Consider the following 20,032-nt stretch of genomic DNA (forward strand, 5'->3'; position numbering starts at 1 on the left):
CTGACCACAACCAGATACAGTTATCCAACTTTTATCCCACTCCCCCCTGAGGGCTTTCTGTCCCACATGGGTCTCTGTAGCCAGAGACACAGACACGGACACAGTGAAAGGAAATAGAGGAAATATGTATCAAGAATTGAATTAACTCTGCCTCACACATACAGTACTGTATGCACAAAACTAAAAGGTGATAGCCAGCAACAGCTGCACTTTGTAATGAATAGATATCTGTTGCTTTGTCATGTGGTACATGTTAGCTTATCTACAGTAGTAGTCACTTTTATTGAATAGAACAGCTGCTGGATAAAAAGCCATAATCAGCTCAGAGCGTATCAGAACTGGTGACACCACAAGCAATGGTCTCATAAATGTGTCTGTCATATCTACACTGTGTTAAGTGTTGCTAAGTCTTTAATTCTCTGTGTCTCCACATTTGTCTCCCCGTCTTTCTTGCGTCACTGCTACATGCCGAGACGAGAGGGAAAATAGGAAAAATGTAACAATATGTAACGATTTGTGTCTGGTGGATTGGTATCAGTTTGCTGGCTAGCTACAGCTAAGGCTAACACTTGATATTCACACAAATACATGAGTGAGAATTTGAACATACGTTAGACCACTACAGTATGATCAGAAGCTTGTGGGGGCTTATCTTAGCTGATTGCACACCACACCATAAGACACACAACCTCAAAGCACTTCACAGGGGAATATCAAGACCTCACGTTGTTACAGAGAGAAAACCAACTGTTCCCACCAAAAGTAGTACAACAGCTGTGGCTAACACTGGGTGTGCAGTGATAACAAAACTCGCAAATAGCTTATTTAACAATGCATCATCATAACTAATAAACTATGGTTCATTTAGAAGAAGTGGAGTGGCAAGTACAATTTCTGCCAAAATATACTGAGGATACAGTAACATAAAAATGTGTATACTTTCACCACTTGTGTACTATTAACATCCTGTGTTATTATTAACCATTAGTATTATCATAAATTCCATGTCTGTTATGTCTCCTCAGTGTGCATAGGGAAAACAGAGGATGCTTTCAATTACCTGCCCCACCGAAAAAGAACAGAGGAGACATCTGCTCATGATGATAATCACTATGCATTGTTGCGTGCCAGCATGAATGAGAGAGAAGCCAGAGTCTGAGTCAGAGCAAGTTCAGGAAGTGAACAGATAAGACACAAACAGCTTATATCACAGGAACTCTTTCAGTTTCACACTGATCTAATACGTTTCAAATAAATCCATCCAGAATCTTCTGAGAAGAGATAAAAGGGTGTTTCTCAGCAGTAGCTGCAAGGCATGACAAAGCTAGTGCCCTAGTGGGCTAATATGAGTCAGTGCTTTGAGGGTTAAACCATAGTTTCTGTCGCTTTGTGGTTTCACAGGCAAATTCACCACATGCAAATGTAACACAGGAACCTGTGAGGCTACATCTATGACAATGCAGCTCTTTAGGTCAATTTACAAATAGGTCATTTCAAAATGAATAAACAAAGTATGGGAAAACTGTTCTGAGTGCTGAGTACATGAACAAATACACAGTTACACATTCATAAATTTACATGATGCTAAGAAAATGTTGCAGTGAGAAGGTGACCTATAATTTTTTACTTGTGTATTAAAACAAGAGAATTCTATTCTATTACCAGAAGTCTAATGTAAAAGCTGACATGCACTTATTTTTCAACCCAGTCGCCAGAAAGAAACGTTCACTATGGACTATTCTGCAAACTCCAGAAAAGTCCAGGATCAACGTTTCCGAGCGAAAATACGTTATACGCCAACATTACGTTGCCCATTCATTTAACGTGAGCCAATTGCTGCGTTCATTATCAACGTTTTCTACATGTGGCTGTACAACGTTATTTTTTCGCTGGAAAAACAACATTTTAGGATATATTTGGCATGGTTTTGATGACTTTTTTAGCGAGAAATGTGTGTTTTAGTTTCCAAATGTATGTTGAATTAATGCAAATAAGCTTCTGTTTGTAACATATTCTGCGAATTTGAAAATTGAAAACGTATATATTCAACATTATTCATTAAGCTTTCTGGCGGATAAAATGTGATTATTTGGCACTATTTGAGGACATTTCTAGCGAGAAATGTGTCTTTTACTTTACAAATATGTTGAATGAATGAAAATTAAGTTTTATTTGTAGCCTACTCCAGCGATATTTTATCCGACTGATTGGGGCACTGAATTATGATTATGACAACCTGATACTTTTTTCGTTTTGACGAAGATTTTTTCAGCTTGTAGTTGCTGTCGTGGTTGTTTTAAACGCTATTTTATGAATGTAATTTTTTTTTTCATTATTGTGGTAGGCCAACGTTTGGTGCATTATTTTAATCATAAACGTTATATTTATTCAGTTAATGTGTATTTCGTTTGTTAGTTATTACGAAGATTGCTCAGATTTCCATCGTTGCTATGGTTACAGTGAACGATCAGCTGATTTCATTGTGACTGACGTAGCTTCCGGCAAGTCCGTCATCGTCTCACCGACAGGCAGCCCCAGCCCCCGTTCAGGTAACGTAAACAAACAACATGGAAAATTGTGATAAAATAATTAACAGTTATAGCTATTTTACCTCCAAAAGCCAGCCAGTGTCGTCAACCACAAACAAAGTTTGACAGATGTGGTTGATCAAAGTTGTTAAACTGGCTAACTTTACTAGCTGCACTGTTTGATGTAGATTTTAATGATTAGGCTAACGTTAACATAGCTAGGCTAACATTAATGCTACATGCCAGCCCTCACTGTACTTTTCTCACTGTTTTACAGGTAACAGATAATACCTACAATGGCTACAGCTGAAGCTGAGTTCAATGAGATGCTCAGTAAAACGAAGAGCCTGACACAAAGGTAATTTAAATATCTTATTCCATGCATGGGGATCAGATATTATGATGCATTTGTGCAGGAAGTCTGTGTGGTTAACTGCATTACTTTGATTATATTGTGTTGTTTTTTTTAGGTCAAAAAAGAGGACAAAGGCATCAGACCTGCCACGATGGAGAAAACGTGATGATCATCTCTGTGTCCTTGAGGAGACCGGTGTGGAGATGCTTGATGAACAAGAGCCAGGATTTGGTATGTGATTGTGATAATTTGTGCATCATTATTCTTATTTTGGTAGAAAAACATCATGTTAGGATTTCTATGCGGATGTACCAGTCCAAGAAGCTTTCTGAAGTCTGTAGTAGTTGTAGTCGTAGGCCTGCACACCTCAACATCACCATAATACTTCATTTAGAATGTGATTTTCACAGGGCCTGATTTAAGCCACAGTACCACCTTAAATTAGCTCAGTGCAGCATCACACCGGTGCTCTTACCAATCATATTTCCAACACACGCAACATAACACCACCTGAGAACTCTCTCCTAAACTTCATATGGATGCTGGCAGAAAATGGAGTATGCCAGGGTGGGCTGGCTTAAATGCAATATTTACAGAGTTTTATGGAGTGGGTGATAAGCTCTTTCAAGGTGGACAAGCTGTGCGCAGAAAGAGGATGACACTTGTTGGAAATTCCCACGGGTCACGTGATTCCCGCGGGATGGGAGTCAAAGTTTTATTAATCCTGTGATTGGGACGGGACGGGAATAAAAAATCAACGGGAGCGGGCAGGAGCGGAAACTCCATTAATAGATGATGATTTTCAGCCGTGTTAAACTACCAAAAGGACAGATGCGTCCATTTTTGCCGTCATCTTTCAGTGAGCCAAAACTATTTTGGCTTGTGTTAGTTAGTTAAATGGGGAGTGGGCGCAGGAGACACACAATAACAACAAAATGCAACATTTTTGCAACATGTTTGGGTTCATTCAACTGAGATGGACATAAATGGACATGGTGTGTACTGTTTTTATTTTTTATTTTCTCCAGCTCTGAGGAAGGGGGCTACTTTGACGGGTGCTTCTCTGCAATGATGATGACATCCAAATGAGGGCCAAGCATGTACAGTAAGTGTTTTTGTGTATTTTCCACATAGATTCTCATTGAACTTCTTGTACTACTTGAAAGTTTATTTTTAAAATAACATTAGAAACTGTTTGTCTTTGTATGCACCAGGAAAGGGCATCTGTGGTCGGTCTCAGCTGAATGCAGCAAAGGCGAGGACAACGAGGAGGAGTAGCTCCAGCCTTGATGAGCAGGTGTGTATCATATAAGAGTTATGCCATCATGGCATTATTCTTTGTGCTCTAAATATGTATGTATATCCACACATCAGCTGACCCACACTATAGGCCCGGTTCCAATCCGCCCCATAAGACTCAGGCCCTGAACCCTCACTGACTAAAGTGACGTCAGATCTAAGACAGAGTGTGAGAGACTGTGAGGGTCCAGATGCTGTAAACATGACTGGAACAGCACTTACCCACTCTCACGACACGTTACCTTGACAACAAAATGTTGTTGACTCCGGTCATGAAATGATAATTTACTGTAATTTCAACACGCACAAAGTGTGTGAGGGGGACGGACTCAAAACAAAATGTTCCTGGATCAGATCTGATCAAATCATCATCAATACTCTGCAGTACTACTACCGTCAGTATTAACGTGTGCAAACTGCACATGTTAATACTGACGGTAAACTTCTTTTTTTATTTTTTTGTTGCCCCTGTCCATTAACAATAAAGAGACCGGCGGAGCTCTCTCTGACTACGTTTGTTTATTTGCTTTTTGCTTTTTTTTTGAACACTTGCGTTCCAACGGCATCACCATGCATCAGTGCTAAATTACGGTAAGGGGGCAGCTCATTCACTGACTCACTGACTTGATGATCTGACAACGGAACAGCCCTCACACACTCACGGAATTCCCGTTAATGCGCCTCTAAGGACACACTCACACTAGGGCCAGTTGATCCGTACCGTGCTGAAGCCCGAATGCCCCCCCTCCCCTGTCCCCCGCTGGCCCGCACTCACACTACCTCGAACCCAAGCATGCTGAAGCACGGTTGCCTCCGACACATACGTCATCGCGTTGATAATATACCAACACGGCGGATGCGCTCTGACTGCAGAAAGAACAGCGCTTTTTAATTGTTTGACCGGTTGTCATGGTAACATCTTGAAGTTTAATCAAAGCGATGTCAACTAGCTATGTTTATGGCGCGACGCAATCGTGACTGTTGTTTACACGCGGTTGCAGACACGAGGTGGAGAACGAGCCCGCGGCGCATTATGTGTGCGCATTCCTGGCCAAGCGTACCGTGCACACCTCACCAACCGTGCCGAGCCAGGGAAGTGTACCGTGCTCAGGTACGGAACACTTGCACTCACACTGGCAATAGAATCAGGACTTTAGTCTAGTGTGCCTAGTGTGAGTACACCCTAGTCAGTGTGTCCGTAAGGGCTCAGATTGGAATTGGGCCATACTCTTCTCTCCAAGTTATTTTGCACTTCATCTATTCACAACTGTACTACACTTGAATGAAAATCTGTCTAACTTTCACAGACTAACACAAACCCAGTTGAATGAATTTATCTATTGGGCTCTTTTTTTGAAACTACAATATTAGCTTCATCTTTTTTGTGTGACTGTTAATATGTTTGCCATCAGTACAACACCAATTACTGCTATTAAGGGTGTACGCAACTATGATAAGTGAAGCCTGCCCAGAATGCAGCCACCTGACTGCCATGAAGTCCTTGTTGTCTGTGCTTTATCCCAAGGCATATGGCATCAAGTGCAATATCATTTTATTTATTATTCGTTTCATATCCAATTACAGTGATATTTAACAGTTCTTATTAGCTATAATTTGATGATGTTAACATAATTGTATTGAATTCTACAACCCATAAGACACAAGGTAATACATGGTTTATCATTATTAAAGGTGAAACTCAGCATGATAATGCTGACAGTCATTGGAAAGTTTCAAATCCAGTGAGCGTGCTGGATTACAACGCTCAAGCAAACTGATGAATGTTCCACTCAGACTCAGACTAATGATGTGCACTGTTCTTTAATTACAGATAAAGTGGGGAGCAGACAACCAGGATGGAGCTGGATCTACGTTGGTGGAGGAAATGGGCAACTCTTTCCTCTCCAGGACTGCCATTATCACTAAGCTCATGAGTAAGGGAGGTTTGTTTTAGGCTGTTACACATTGTTATAGAGTTATGATTTACATTTCACTACATTTTAGCATTACATGACTATTGTATTTCAGGTATTTTAGTGGAATAGTCCGACTACATTGTTGTTAGTTACAGTAAGTGAGCACAACATGATACTAAAACAGTTAAAACCCGACTCAAAAAGTGACCAACAGGGGCTCATGAAAGTCTTTAGCTTCTCTTTGCACCAGACACACCAGCATCTCCACAGGCAAAGGCAAAGCCCAGAGACCCACAAGGAGGAGATAAATTAATACATTCTTGTGAAACAGATCAGGCCAGGTGTATAGGGCTTTGTTTATTTCGTGACCATTTTTCATCACCACAGTACTGTTGGGTTGTAGTCAACGACAAAGTAGATTAAACGTTTTTCCTCAAAACTGTAAAGGTTAGTACTTCCTATTGCTTGTTGTGAACTGTTTTCTTCTCTGTATACTATATGTCCTGTATACTCTATGTCCAACATCTATGTCCCGTCTGGCCGTCCTGGGTGTGGGATCCCTCTGCTGCTCATCCTGAAGTTTCTCCTGTTTTTTTCTCTCTGAAGTTTTTCCTCAGTGGATGTGAGGGTCTAAGGGCAGAGGATGTTGTTGCTATGTAATGACCTTGGAGACAAAGTGTTTGTAAAAACAGGCTATACAGATAAACTTGCAATGCCGTAAGTGGTTAGATTTTCCACCACTAAATGTGTATGTGTGTATAAATATGTGTAGATGGTCTTACTTAACCATGTTTTATTCTAGTTGTAATGATCTGTGTATGTATTCTTTATCTGTAGTATGAAAATGACTCTTTAAGTTTTGTTTTTACCACCCTGTGTTATAAAATGACAATTAAATGAATTCAAATCAAATGACCTTGATTCCTTCACTTCTTGACCCTGCAAATGTACAGAAACGTTAGTATTTAAAACACAATTTTCTTTCTATCACCATATTCCAATATATATAATAATTTCATTTCAATAGGCTACACTGAAATCTGCAATCTTTTGAGTTTTTCACCATATTGCATTGGATAGATGTAGCCATCTTTTATTGATAAAATTGATATAGTAAATCTCCTCTCTGACAACTTCTTGTAACCTCTCTGTTGTGTGCCTTGGACACCTTGGGCTGCGTTCAATAGCTCAATGCTCTAATGTAAGCTAAACTGGCTATTAACCCATCTGGTTGCATATTTTTTAAGCCACATTTTATGAACACAGTCTTCAAACAACACTCTCACTTTATAGCAACAAAAATGTGTCGAGGAATGATGCTTGGGTGTTCCGTTTTGAAACGTTGCCTAATCCTATTGCCTTTGAACGCATCCCGTTCAGACCGCGAAACAGCGTGGCAGAAATCACGTCTAAACTAGCACTAATACATTACTATTTTTATATTTTATAACATACAATCTCTCACGATATAAACATATATGTCATGGTTATGCGTTTTTTGTTAAAGAATGAGCGAATAGACGCTTTTTGAACCCTAGTGTGACAACCCCAACCCCAACCCAGGAGAACGACACAAGAACTACATGTTGCCATAGTGACACGTTGACTGTATGTGCGCTCCGCCATGTTGGTTGTAGTTCTAATGTGTTTTCCCTATTATGTTTGTCTAAGACCAGGAACATTGTAATCTTTTTATAGGTTTTCTGGGGTGCCGAGCACATGTGTTTGGTCAGATTTGATGTGTGTTCCTGTTAAAAGGGAGAAAATGTGTTTTGTGCCATATTTGACCCTATTCTTGACCCCTTCCTGCTGGTTTGCCATTGGACCTGATAGTAGAGGTCAAGAGCTTTCCAAAAATGTGTATAACTTGTCTGTAGCACATTTTGTTGCTGCTCTAGAAGCCTTTAAAAGTGTGTCAGGATCAAGGTTCAAAGGTCACTTGTGGGGAGCAAGAGCTGACCTCAGTTTTCATACTGACACATGTTACTCCCTAGGTCAAGACCTTTCCAACGATGTCTTCATTGTTGTCCTACGACAAAGTTTAATTTTCATCTTGCTTGAAAACTATGGCCCTTTGAGATATACGTTCCTAGCCCTATCTATGAGCCTAACTGGATGAAATCAGTTAAACATGTTTTCAGGGGTAGTGAGTGGCCAAAAATTGTTCAAGATGTTGGTGTCTGACTTATACACTGTTAGACTTTAAAATTTTGACCAGTTTAGACTAATTTTCCTCATAATCTACATCTACACAAAGGTCAGACAAGGAAGACCAGCTGTCCTCTCTCTAATTAGGATGCCCTGACTCTGAGAAAGGAGGTCAGCAGCAGAGAACAAAACTTTAAATAGCCTAACCAATCATTCTATACAATTTTCCCACTTGCCCTGATAAAAATCTATCTATAAATCTAAATTTCTCTTATAAATCTACACCAAATTGATACTGCAGTTTTGATTTGTGTTAGCCCCTCCCCCAAATTTAGGATATGTTACAGTCTTACAATCACAAGTGCACTGTATGTTGGATGGGATACCCCTCCTCCCCAAGTATATAAAAAAATATTACATAACTCTGTTATAAGTCTGTTATAACACCTTATTCTATAATGGCTGAAAGCCATATGGTCTCCTCACCTTCCTTTTCTCCAAGGCATTAGTGAAAGGTATTAGTGATTGCTGTTTCATTTGTACAAAACACACACACACACACACACACACAGAAACCATTGTTTTTGTCTATAGTTATTGTCAGTATTGCAGTGGCTGTGTTTGGGAAGTTGGATCACTGTTGAAATATCCTCTAGCCATGAAGCAGTCAATCGTGTTGGTTGAGTGAGATCAGCCCTTCCTTCTTGGTCTTCTCTTCTTCCACTGATGGACTTGTCAAGATGGGCTTATATGCAAATGCTCATAAAAACGAAATCTGAAAGATGACAGTCTAAGGCAACCTTTATTCAACACATACTACAAGGTAAACTGTACTCTGGAGAACATAATGTTTCAAATGTACTACATTTCTTCAATTAACAGGCATGCATATTTTCCATTCGGGTTGATGAATGCAGATACTTTTATTTTGTTATCTGTGGGAAGAGATTTTCAAACATGAATACAGTATACAACTGATGAACTCATGGACTACCGTTTAAAAAATGATTAAAAGGACAAAAACACACAAAAACTGTACAATTGGATAAGCATAACTAACCAATCTATCAACTGATCCACCACTCAATCATTCATAACAATGTAACTATAATCATTAACCACATAATTGTACATTGTTTTAAGCTGTTTGTGTGGCACCCAGGAATCTCTCCATCATGTTGCTACGAGAAAGAAGAAATGGAAAAAAGAGAAATTCTTTTTAGTAACAGTTGCTTTAGTATCAATGAATCATGAATTAAACATGATGTTGAACATGATATACACACTTCTTTTAGAAATACTGTATGGTGTTACTTGCATTCAATGTTGATTGGTAACTACAGTGTTCTGAACTATATCTGTTACTCCAGCATGAATGTTCACCCTGTAACCCAGAAGCCTCTCATACAGCTACGCTTCATGGCAAAGTTGTGCACAGAATTTGAGATGTTGCATTTGTGGTGATGCATCTATGATGACACAACATACATACTGTACCTCTTCGAGCAGGGCAGCCATTTCACCTTCACCTCCCTTAAACCCCTGAAAAACAAGCAATAACCAAAATGACTGAAAATTAATACAAAAAATAAGCAGAAATAATAATCTATAATAATATCTATTATAACATTAGCCTAGAAATCTAGACGCACCCTAGCGGCAGCAAAAACATTGTGTTGACCAATCACAGCGCTCTATCTGTTTAGAGAGTCGTTGGGCGGCTTAACGCCATGACGACATACATTTTAATTGGCTTGTCAGGCTAACGTCATCCTGCTCTTTGCTCTGATTAGTCGTAGCGCTCAAGCACTACCCCATTACGTGCAGAGGCAGTTTGAAAGACAGCCTTCATCCCGCCCCCTGGATTGAGCCGAGGTCTACCGGTCGTTGCCAGACTAGACATTTTAATGATATAGTCTGGCTTGTCAGGCTATTATAACATAAGATCTTAACTTTAAACTGTGTGTGGTGAAATGGTGATTATAGAAAGTTTGCAGTAAATCTGTAGGGGAGACTGTGGTACGCAGCATAGGGCAAGCTGAGCCACCCCTTGTTGCTAGGGAACCATTAAGAAAAATAGAGCATGTGACCAAATATTTAGGAGGACCGAGGAAGGCATCATTTCATGGAATTTGTGACGTAAGAACCACATGGGTTAAACGGTTAGACATCTATGTCCGAAAAAACATTTTTACTCTCGAAAGTGAATTTTTGTCAATCACAAGTTTCATGAGAATTGTGTTTAGACCAAAAGAGATTATTATAAATGTGTAGTATGCATCAGTTGAAACTTTTTAGCTGTGGGAAGTATTAAAGTCAATATGGTAACTGTGGGGTACGTTGTGCCACCTGCCACATACACTACATGAATGTATTTTTATATTTTTCCTTTTTTTAGTTCAGTTGAGAGAGACAGGAAATGGGGAGGGAGAGAGAGAGAGAGAGAGAGAGAGGGGGAATGACATGCAGGAAAGGACTGCCCGATGCGGGATTCGAACCGGGGCCGCCTGCAGTGAGGACTGTAGCCTCTACATATGGGGCATCTGCTCACTTGACGCTCCTAAATGAATGTATTTTGTCTTTACTTGTCCTGATTACTAAATCAGGATTCTGGATTATGATTACAATAAGTACGCTGCTGAAAACAAGCTGCTGTTTATGGTGAGCCATGTATTACTTTAAAAGAGAAAGATGAAGGATTCTTCCCAAGATGCAATGTAATCACAAAACTCCCCAAAGCTCAGTGAGTTGGTGGCTCAGCAGCAGGTCACTGCAGTTTGTGTTCACCTGCCACCTGGACAGGTGGAATATGAAGTAAAGGGGGAGGTGGGAGCTGGTGGGGGTCGGGGGGGGGACTCAACTTAGATGCTCCTATGCTCAACTTGCCCAATTCTCCTCTGCATGGTGAATGTGTATATTAAATGGTTCATGTAGCCTACATAAAACCCTGAAAAGATGAGAAGTGTTGGTAGAAGCCCTTGTAATATCTGCACACTAGTAAACAGTATTCAACTAAAAACAACAGAAACAACAACCACCACAAGGACAACTTACTTTGGTAATCCTTTGCCCCACAATCTTGGAATAAGGGAAGCTCTACAGGTTTATGTGGACGTCACAGTCTGGAAATGAGTGAAAGTTTGTAAGTTTAGCATAAAAGCACAAAAAGCTAAATTACTGAAATGACTAAAACACTTGTTTTGATAGAGACATCCATGAATGACATGAATACAAATATTAATACTTAGAAAATAATTTGAGCAATTCTTAATGTTAGTGATGCTATCTACATAATGGATGTGTGTGAATGCATATACACCTGCCTGTACATGTGCATCCCTGTATACAAGATCTTGACCCTTGATCAACACTGATTTTCATTCAAGTGTAGTACAGTTGTTAACAGATAAAGTACTAAATAACTTGGAGAGAAGAGTATAGTGTCAGTCAGCTGAAAGTGCTGAAACAGTTACAGTTACCTCTCACTTGATGCCATATGCCTTGGCATAAAGCACAGACAACAAGGACGTCATGGTGGTCAGGTGGCTGTATTCTGGGCAGGCTTCATTTATGTAGGACCAGTACTTGCCAACTACGTCCATACAGAAGACTGGAGGACTTGAGAACATGGGATATGCGAAGATCTCTCCCCTGTAGGATTGCATACAGCATTAATAGCAGTAATTGTTGTACTGATGGTGAAAATATATTAACAGTCACACAAAAAGTAGTAAGTAAAATTGCAATTAAACTCTTATTGTCTTCTTTCAAAAAACAAACAAACAAAACAAAACCAAAAGAGCCCAATAGATAGATTCATTCAACTGCTGGGTTTTTGTTAGTCTGTGAAAGTGAGTTAGTGAAACCTTAATCAATTATTCAAGTGTAGTACGGTTGTGAATAGATGAAGTGCAAAATGACTTGTAGAGAAGAGTATAGTGTGTCAGCTTAAACAGTGAAACATGTTGGTTGCATAGATTTAGGAGAATATAGTTGAGGACTATATCAACAAGAATAAGAATGTTATTATACGGTACTTGCCTGTACATATTTAGAGCACAAAGAATAATGCCATGATGGCATAACTCTTGTATGATACACACCTGCTCATCAAGGCAAATTGAATTATCATTTCATGACCGGAGTCAACAACATTTTGTTGTCAAGGTAACGTGTCGTGAGAGTGGGTAAGTGCTGTTCCAGTCATGTTTACAGCATCTGGACCCTCACAGTCTCTCACACTCTGTCTTAGATCTGACGTCACTTTAGTCAGTGAGGGTTCAGGGCCTGAGTCTTATGGGGCGGATTGGAACTGGGCCTATAGTGTGGGTCAGCTGATGTGTGGATATACATACATATTTAGAGCACAAAGAATAATGCCATGATGGCATAACTCTTATATGATACACACCTGCTCATCAAGGCTGGAGCTACTCCTCCTCGTTGTCCTCGCCTTTGCTGCATTCAGCTGAGACCGACCACAGATGCCCTTTCCTGGTGCATACAAAGACAAACAGTTTCTAATGTTATTTTAAAAATAAACTTTCAAGTAGTACAAGAAGTTCAATGAGAATCTATGTGGAAAATACACAAAAACACTTACTGTACATGCTTGGCCCTCATTTGGATGTCATCATCATTGCAGAGAAGCACCCGTCAAAGTAGCCCCCTTCCTCAGAGCTGGAGAAAATAAAAAATAAAAACAGTACACACCATGTCCATTTATGTCCATCTCAGTTGAATGAACCCAAACATGTTGCAAAAATGTTGCATTTTGTTGTTATTGTGTGTCTCCTGCGCCCACTCCCCATTTAACTAACTAACACAAGCCAAAATAGTTTTGGCTCACTGAAAGATGACGGCAAAAATGGACGCATCTGTCCTTTTGGTAGTTTAACACGGCTGAAAATCATCATCTATTAATGGAGTTTCCGCTCCTGCCCGCTCCCGTTGATTTTTTATTCCCGTCCCGTCCCAATCACAGGATTAATAAAACTTTGACTCCCATCCCGCGGGAATCACGTGACCCGTGGGAATTTCCAACAAGTGTCATCCTCTTTCTGCGCACAGCTTGTCCACCTTGAAAGAGCTTATCACCCACTCCATAAAACTCTGTAAATATTGCATTTAAGCCAGCCCACCCTGGCATACTCCATTTTCTGCCAGCATCCATATGAAGTTTAGGAGAGAGTTCTCAGGTGGTGTTATGTTGCGTGTGTTGGAAATATGATTGGTAAGAGCACCGGTGTGATGCTGCACTGAGCTAATTTAAGGTGGTACTGTGGCTTAAATCAGGCCCTGTGAAAATCACATTCTAAATGAAGTATTATGGTGATGTTGAGGTGTGCAGGCCTACGACTACAACTACTACAGACTTCAGAAAGCTTCTTGGACTGGTACATCCGCATAGAAATCCTAACATGATGTTTTTCTACCAAAATAAGAATAATGATGCACAAATTATCACAATCACATACCAAATCCTGGCTCTTGTTCATCAAGCATCTCCACACCGGTCTCCTCAAGGACACAGAGATGATCATCACGTTTTCTCCATCGTGGCAGGTCTGATGCCTTTGTCCTCTTTTTTGACCTAAAAAAAACAACACAATATAATCAAAGTAATGCAGTTAACCACACAGACTTCCTGCACAAATGCATCATAATATCTGATCCCCATGCATGGAATAAGATATTTAAATTACCTTTGTGTCAGGCTCTTCGTTTTACTGAGCATCTCATTGAACTCAGCTTCAGCTGTAGCCATTGTAGGTATTATCTGTTACCTGTAAAACAGTGAGAAAAGTACAGTGAGGGCTGGCATGTAGCATTAATGTTAGCCTAGCTATGTTAACGTTAGCCTAATCATTAAAATCTACATCAAACAGTGCAGCTAGTAAAGTTAGCCAGTTTAACAACTTTGATCAACCACATCTGTCAAACTTTGTTTGTGGTTGACGACACTGGCTGGCTTTTGGAGGTAAAATAGCTATAACTGTTAATTATTTTATCACAATTTTCCATGTTGTTTGTTTACGTTACCTGAACGGGGGCTGGGGCTGCCTGTCGGTGAGACGATGACGGACTTGCCGGAAGCTACGTCAGTCACAATGAAATCAGCTGATCGTTCACTGTAACCATAGCAACGATGGAAATCTGAGCAATCTTCGTAATAACTAACAAACGAAATACACATTAACTGAATAAATATAACGTTTATGATTAAAATAATGCACCAAACGTTGGCCTACCACAATAATGAAAAAAAAAATTACATTCATAAAATAGCGTTTAAAACAACCACGACAGCAACTACAAGCTGAAAAAATCTTCGTCAAAACGAAAAAAGTATCAGGTTGTCATAATCATAATTCAGTGCCCCAATCAGTCGGATAAAATATCGCTGGAGTAGGCTACAAATAAAACTTAATTTTCATTCATTCAACATATTTGTAAAGTAAAAGACACATTTCTCGCTAGAAATGTCCTCAAATAGTGCCAAATAATCACATTTTATCCGCCAGAAAGCTTAATGAATAATGTTGAATATATACGTTTTCAATTTTCAAATTCGCAGAATATGTTACAAACAGAAGCTTATTTGCATTAATTCAACATACATTTGGAAACTAAAACACACATTTCTCGCTAAAAAAGTCATCAAAACCATGCCAAATATATCCTAAAATGTTGTTTTTCCAGCGAAAAAATAACGTTGTACAGCCACATGTAGAAAACGTTGATAATGAACGCAGCAATTGGCTCACGTTAAATGAATGGGCAACGTAATGTTGGCGTATAACGTATTTTCGCTCGGAAACGTTGATCCTGGACTTTTCTAGAGTTTGCAGAATAGTCCATAGTGAACGTTTCTTTCTGGCGACTGGGTTGTATTTTTTGACTATTGTAATCATATGATACTGCACCTACACACATTATAGTACATACACACACACATGTACACATGCCAGTTGACCCCTGAGATTTCATAATTCTTCACATTGCCTACAGTCCACAGTGGTGTGGTGGTAAGGCCTCTCTCCTCTCAGCAAGAAGGTTCTTGGTTGGTTCCCAGGCCTGGGGCCTTTCTGGGTGGAGCATGTTCTCATAGTGTCTTTGTCTTTAGGGTTTTCTCTGGGTACTCTAGCTGCCTCCCACAATCCAATCACTCTGTGATGTGCGTTTGTTTTTAGTCCCTATATTTTGGCCCTACGACATGTAGAGACCCGTCCAGAGTGTACCCTAACCTGCCCTCACCCTCTGTCAGCCGGGATTAGCTCCAGCCCCAGGCAGTTCAGACATGTACCTATAAAAAGGAATAGTTCAGGCAGGGGCAGGAAAAACACTTGCTTAAATTGTTGTTAGATTCTTTTTTGTTTTGTTTTTTATGGATTTTGAGTGGAAAAAAACAGATCAGATAATAGTAACATTAGAGACGCTGGAAGATAGAGTTGTTGCTTTGGGCAGAGCAAGGCCCACCTTTTCCAAGCTAAGCTAGCCAGCTGGTCCGGCCTCATATTCACTGACAGACATGAATGATTCTCCCATGACTTTTCACAAGAAATGTTATAAAAGGATATAAACCAATATGTCAAGATACCCTTTTAATAACAGGGAAATAGAGGGTTCAATAGCACAGCCACTCTGAAAGTTAGATATTGCTGCTAAAACATTGTCATACATAAGAATACAAGGAGTTGATATGAGAGAGAAAAAAAAGGGTTAAATGCAGACAGGAAGTATGCTGTCATGCTGTTTCTTATACTGACAAATTAACTTAACTTTATTGAACTTTGTGACCTGCTGCAGCCCATGTCATGTGTTTACCATTAAGCTACACAAGACTGCATTGACCCAGTGGTGTGTTATGTTATGTAAGTATGCATCACAAAGTTGTAATAGTCATCACAGGATTCTACAGCCAGAGGCTTTTCCAATAAACTGTACACAGAACAAGAAGAATGGACTGTCACTGTAGCACACTGCTGGACATGAGTGGGCCACAGCAGTAACCTAGGTAACCGTACACTGCAGGTCACAAGGATATCTTGAGAAGGCACTGATGACCTTGTTTTTCCTGTTGTCTCTTAGTTTAAAGTGGTAAAAATGTCTAGTCATGTAAATATGCCACAGCTATGAAATCATTATCATTCTGACTATCATTCAGTTTCATCAAAAAATATTTAAATCTCAGTTTCATTAGAACTAACAAACAGGAAACATTATTTCCCCAAACTCATAGTTTCTCAGGTTCCTGGTAACTGTAAAGTAATTGAACAACTGACGCCAAGCATTATTTCATAAATGGAAATCAACTCAGTCCTTAAGTGGTCGACCCCCCCCCCCCCCCCCCCCCCCACACACACACACACACATCTTTTTTCTATCTCTGTATCTACATCTGTTTCTCTCTTCATGTGTGTCATCTCTCACGCTCTCTCCCCAGCCCTCTCCCCCTCCCTCTTGCATGTTTCCATAGTCTCATGATGAATTAGATCACACCAAGAAGAAGAGAGGGTGGAGTCAAGGTGGCCATGGTGACCGACTCATCAAGGGTTGTCAAGTGGACAGTGGGTGTGGTGCGCAATGTCAAGAGAAAAAGAATCGTTGCGTCAACGTCGCAGATCATGTGGCTGTGTTTTTATAGAGCAGAGGTCCGGTCATATGATGGTCAATACACATTACCTGCTGTGACACAGCAAACACAGCATTTACTTAGCACAGCATGGACAGTAGATGTTACGAGGATGAGATGAATGAACAAATTGAAATTGTGCTTTTCATAGTGTTGGCAGCAGACTATAACATTTCACACTGAACACTGTTCATTTTGCTGTCAGCACAGCTCCTCTCTTCTTTTAATGTGTTCATATGTTCCTCTCTTTTGCCAAGACAATCACTTTTATCAGTTAGATGATTAGTCAGATGAAAAACATTCATTTGGAGCAAAGGACCTGGAATTGAATCCACATAGTTCTGAATTAAGCCAAATTGATATTCTACCAGGTTGTTTAAAGATGACTCCATCATAAAAGTAAGTATTAGTTGCTATCATAATTTCACTGGTGAACTCCAGTAAAAAAATATCATGTTTTTGTATTGGTGGCAAGTACCAAAATGTATCCCCATAATATGTGTAAAGGTATATTCCCCACACTGAGATGTTTGTTTTCACCAAGAAATATGTGCAACATCATATTTAACTAGTTGGATCATCTCTGTCACGGACATCACACACTGTGACTGATTAACACGTTAACTAACACAATAAAACAAGTGCATTGGCTTTTCACGGCAAAATCAACATTATGTCCTTTTCTTGCTAAATTTAACAATGTTTGACAACAACTGTCCTGGGCCCGTTCTGCTCCGGCTGACTCCGCCCATCTGGTTTCCACACTTTAAAGCAAACATTGTGCTTTGCAAATACTGTCTGACCTACTTCCACACCTACTTCCACACTGCGATGTCATGTGTGTGACAAAGTTCTATGTCATTTGAGTGCGCCACTATGTTCCCCAAGGAAAGAGACAGACAATGTGTGTGTGTGTGTGTGTGTGCAGCTCAACCAGATGTGTGCGTGCGTGTGGTTGTGGGAGAGAGAAAAAGCCCAGTCACATATAACTCCTGATGGATTTCAGGGAAGTCTATAAATGATATGTGTGTAAAAGATGTGTTTTTGCTATGTTAGACTGTGGTGGTGTTCTTGTGTGTGTGCGACTGCGTGTGTATACACTGAGGTAAACTAATTAGCATGTGCTGCGATCAGCTGTGGGCCCTGAGGCCTGCAGGGAGAATTCCTCTGTGGTCAGCCAGCCCCGGTTGTCCTGTCTATCTCTCCCTCTGTCCATCCTTCTCTCTCTCTCTCATTCATGCACACACACACATACACTGTGAACTCAGTCACCCCACTCATGCCACTCACTCAGGCACGTCATGTAGAGGCCTGGTAACAGGGAGACAGCGGGAGAGGAACATACATACTATATACTTAGGCTGTCGTTAGGTTCTGTGCTGAATAAGCATAGAAATACATCAAATAAAGTGTTGTGGGTAAAGAGCTGGAATAAAACCCCTGATTTTAACTGTATAGTAGATTGGTGACCTACATTGTAGCGGATAAGAGACTGTGTCATTGAGTTTTAATATGGACCCTCACCAGGGAATCCAAGATATGAATGATATATTACCATAAGGGCTGAGTCTCGTGGCTGTCAGCTATCTGCTTACCCACAGGCATGTTGATGTGGAGTGGCTGCTGCATACAGGAAAAATCACTTCATCACAACACCAAGAAACTTCATGGTGCTACCTGTGTTGTCCTCTTAAAGGGATAGTTCAGCTTTTTTGAGGTGGGGTTGTATGAGGTACAAATGGCCATTAAGTATCTGCAGTAGAAAGGTCTCGGAGTGATACAGCGCATATTATACTTAATGGCCATTTGTACCTCATACAACCCCATTTCAAAAAAGCTGGAGCCTCCATTTAAGGCTTTACCTAAACTGGTTGGTGCAAATATTTAGATATTTGCTATATAATTTTGGTTAAGGAATTAAAGAAAGCATTAAAAGTTGTTTTTGTTTTTCAGACTGTTATCACTGATCACTTGTGAGGATAAATACATGCAAGATAATTCATTGCAGGAGTTCAACTTTGGTGAACACATGCATCTGCACCACTGATCAAGAGTGAGTGTTAAATAATGATATAGATAAGACGTCTGCATCTGTTCTGTGTATTTATCTGATTGGGTCATTAGCACATACAGCTCATGTCACCCACAGCTACCCTGAGGGAAAAGGTATATTGGGGGGGGCAAAATTTAAAATTTCTTCAAATTTCTCCGAGGGGGAGTCCAACGCATAAGGTTTGATTGAAATCAGGCCGGTGGTTTTGGAGAAAATGACCAAAAATCAAACGGGCAATTTTCAAAATGTTTAACCCCCGGGGCTGTTGAAACGGCCTCTTCTGTGTCAGCTTACATGTTGTTCAAGTTCAAGCATGTAAACCTGAAGGACAAAATTTCACATGCACACACAGGCCTAGGCACAGACGCCTCTATTTCCAGTCAGTCCGGTTGTCAGTGGCCATCGGGACGACGGATTAGCAGCTGTCATGGTTTAAACACACAGTCTGCAGCAGCGATGCTAAATACTAGCATGAACGAATCCAAGCTACCACCCACTGACCTCCCTGACCCCAAGCACACACACACGCACAAACTCACTGGGCTCTTTAGCACCTGCTGTGAAAGACAGTGTGTGTCACCTCAGAAACCCTAAACCTGTCTGAGGTTGATTGGTTCAAATTTCATGTCTGAAGACTGACACATTGTAAAGATAAATAAATACCATGCTACTGTGTGCTAGTGTGTGTGAAGCTCCAGAAATCAGTGTTAGCATTTAGCTTCTTTGTTTAGCAAAAATGTGCAGACAACCACACTAATGCTTAAAAAACAATAAGGTCTCAGGCAACACTTAGCCATCATGTCCACTCATGCTGAGACAAGTTTGTGAGCTTGAGAGTTCCTAAAATCTCACTTCCTAAGATTTCTTCATGAATTTGATATGTAATGTTCTCTGTCTCCGTCCCTTTCTGTCTGCTGTAATGATGGAGAAGGAGGCTGAGGCTAGAACTCCACAGCCAGAGGAAAACCACACAAGGAAAACATACATTCTCTCCCACTCACAGACAAACATTCAACCGAAACCAACAAAAATAGTTGTTTGACAGTCATGCGCCTTAAAAAGGACACATACACACACACACACACACACACACACACT

At 40.3% G+C, this 20,032-nt stretch overlaps 2 protein-coding genes across 4 annotated transcripts; one reads left to right on the plus strand and one right to left on the minus strand.

Moving 5' to 3' along the window:
* The first annotated feature begins 2,393 nt into the window (after positions 1–2,393).
* Positions 2,394–7,754, plus strand: LOC310998067 (uncharacterized protein). Of its 2 annotated transcripts, none has more exons than XR_014595965.1 (5): positions 2,394–2,549; positions 2,806–2,886; positions 2,999–3,114; positions 3,912–4,180; positions 6,014–7,754. XR_014595965.1 is itself a non-coding variant. In XM_083987952.1 (5 exons), exons 2-5 carry the CDS (start codon positions 2,825–2,827, stop codon positions 6,134–6,136), a joined length of 384 nt encoding a protein of 127 aa, XP_083844078.1. In that variant the 5' UTR covers positions 2,394–2,549; positions 2,806–2,824; the 3' UTR covers positions 6,137–7,754. The 2 variants fall into 2 exon arrangements, 1 of the variants encoding a protein (XP_083844078.1); XM_083987952.1 differs by having other exon boundaries at positions 4,098–4,180.
* A 1,412-nt stretch (positions 7,755–9,166) lies between these two features.
* On the minus strand, positions 9,167–14,444 carry LOC310998326 (uncharacterized protein). 2 transcript variants are annotated; one of them, XM_083988310.1, is made up of 8 exons: positions 14,289–14,444; positions 13,952–14,032; positions 13,724–13,839; positions 12,658–12,740; positions 11,726–11,897; positions 11,301–11,368; positions 9,744–9,788; positions 9,167–9,427 (listed from the first exon to the last, which is right to left on the minus strand). In XM_083988310.1, the coding sequence occupies exons 2-5, from the start codon at positions 14,011–14,013 to the stop codon at positions 11,811–11,813; spliced, it is 348 nt and encodes a 115-aa protein (XP_083844436.1). In that variant the 5' UTR covers positions 14,014–14,032; positions 14,289–14,444; the 3' UTR covers positions 9,167–9,427; positions 9,744–9,788; positions 11,301–11,368; positions 11,726–11,810. The 2 variants fall into 2 exon arrangements, 1 of the variants encoding a protein (XP_083844436.1); XR_014595989.1 differs by lacking the exons at positions 9,167–9,427; positions 9,744–9,788 and adding an exon at positions 12,850–12,926 and having other exon boundaries at positions 11,287–11,368.
* Between the last annotated feature and the right edge of the window lie 5,588 nt (positions 14,445–20,032).

The sequence above is a fragment of the Trachurus trachurus genome, assembly GCF_905171665.1.
Source record: "Trachurus trachurus genome assembly, chromosome: 15".
Lineage (NCBI taxonomy): Eukaryota > Metazoa > Chordata > Actinopteri > Carangiformes > Carangidae > Trachurus > Trachurus trachurus.

Bases quoted from the DNA above. Each gene is read 5' to 3' on its own strand.
- LOC310998067 (XM_083987952.1), top strand. From the start codon at position 2,825: ATGGCTACAGCTGAAGCTGAGTTCAATGAGATGCTCAGTAAAACGAAG. The intron at 2,887-2,998 runs GTAATTTAAATA...TGTTTTTTTTAG, and splicing joins ACGAAGAGCCTGACACAAAG to GTCAAAAAAGAGGACAAAGG. The intron at 3,115-4,097 runs GTATGTGATTGT...TGTATGCACCAG, and splicing joins TGAACAAGAGCCAGGATTTG to GAAAGGGCATCTGTGGTCGG.
- LOC310998326 (XM_083988310.1), bottom strand. From the start codon at position 14,013: ATGGCTACAGCTGAAGCTGAGTTCAATGAGATGCTCAGTAAAACGAAG. The intron at 13,840-13,951 runs GTAATTTAAATA...TGTTTTTTTTAG, and splicing joins ACGAAGAGCCTGACACAAAG to GTCAAAAAAGAGGACAAAGG. The intron at 11,898-12,657 runs GTGTGTATCATA...GCAATCCTACAG, and splicing joins GCTCCAGCCTTGATGAGCAG to GGGAGAGATCTTCGCATATC.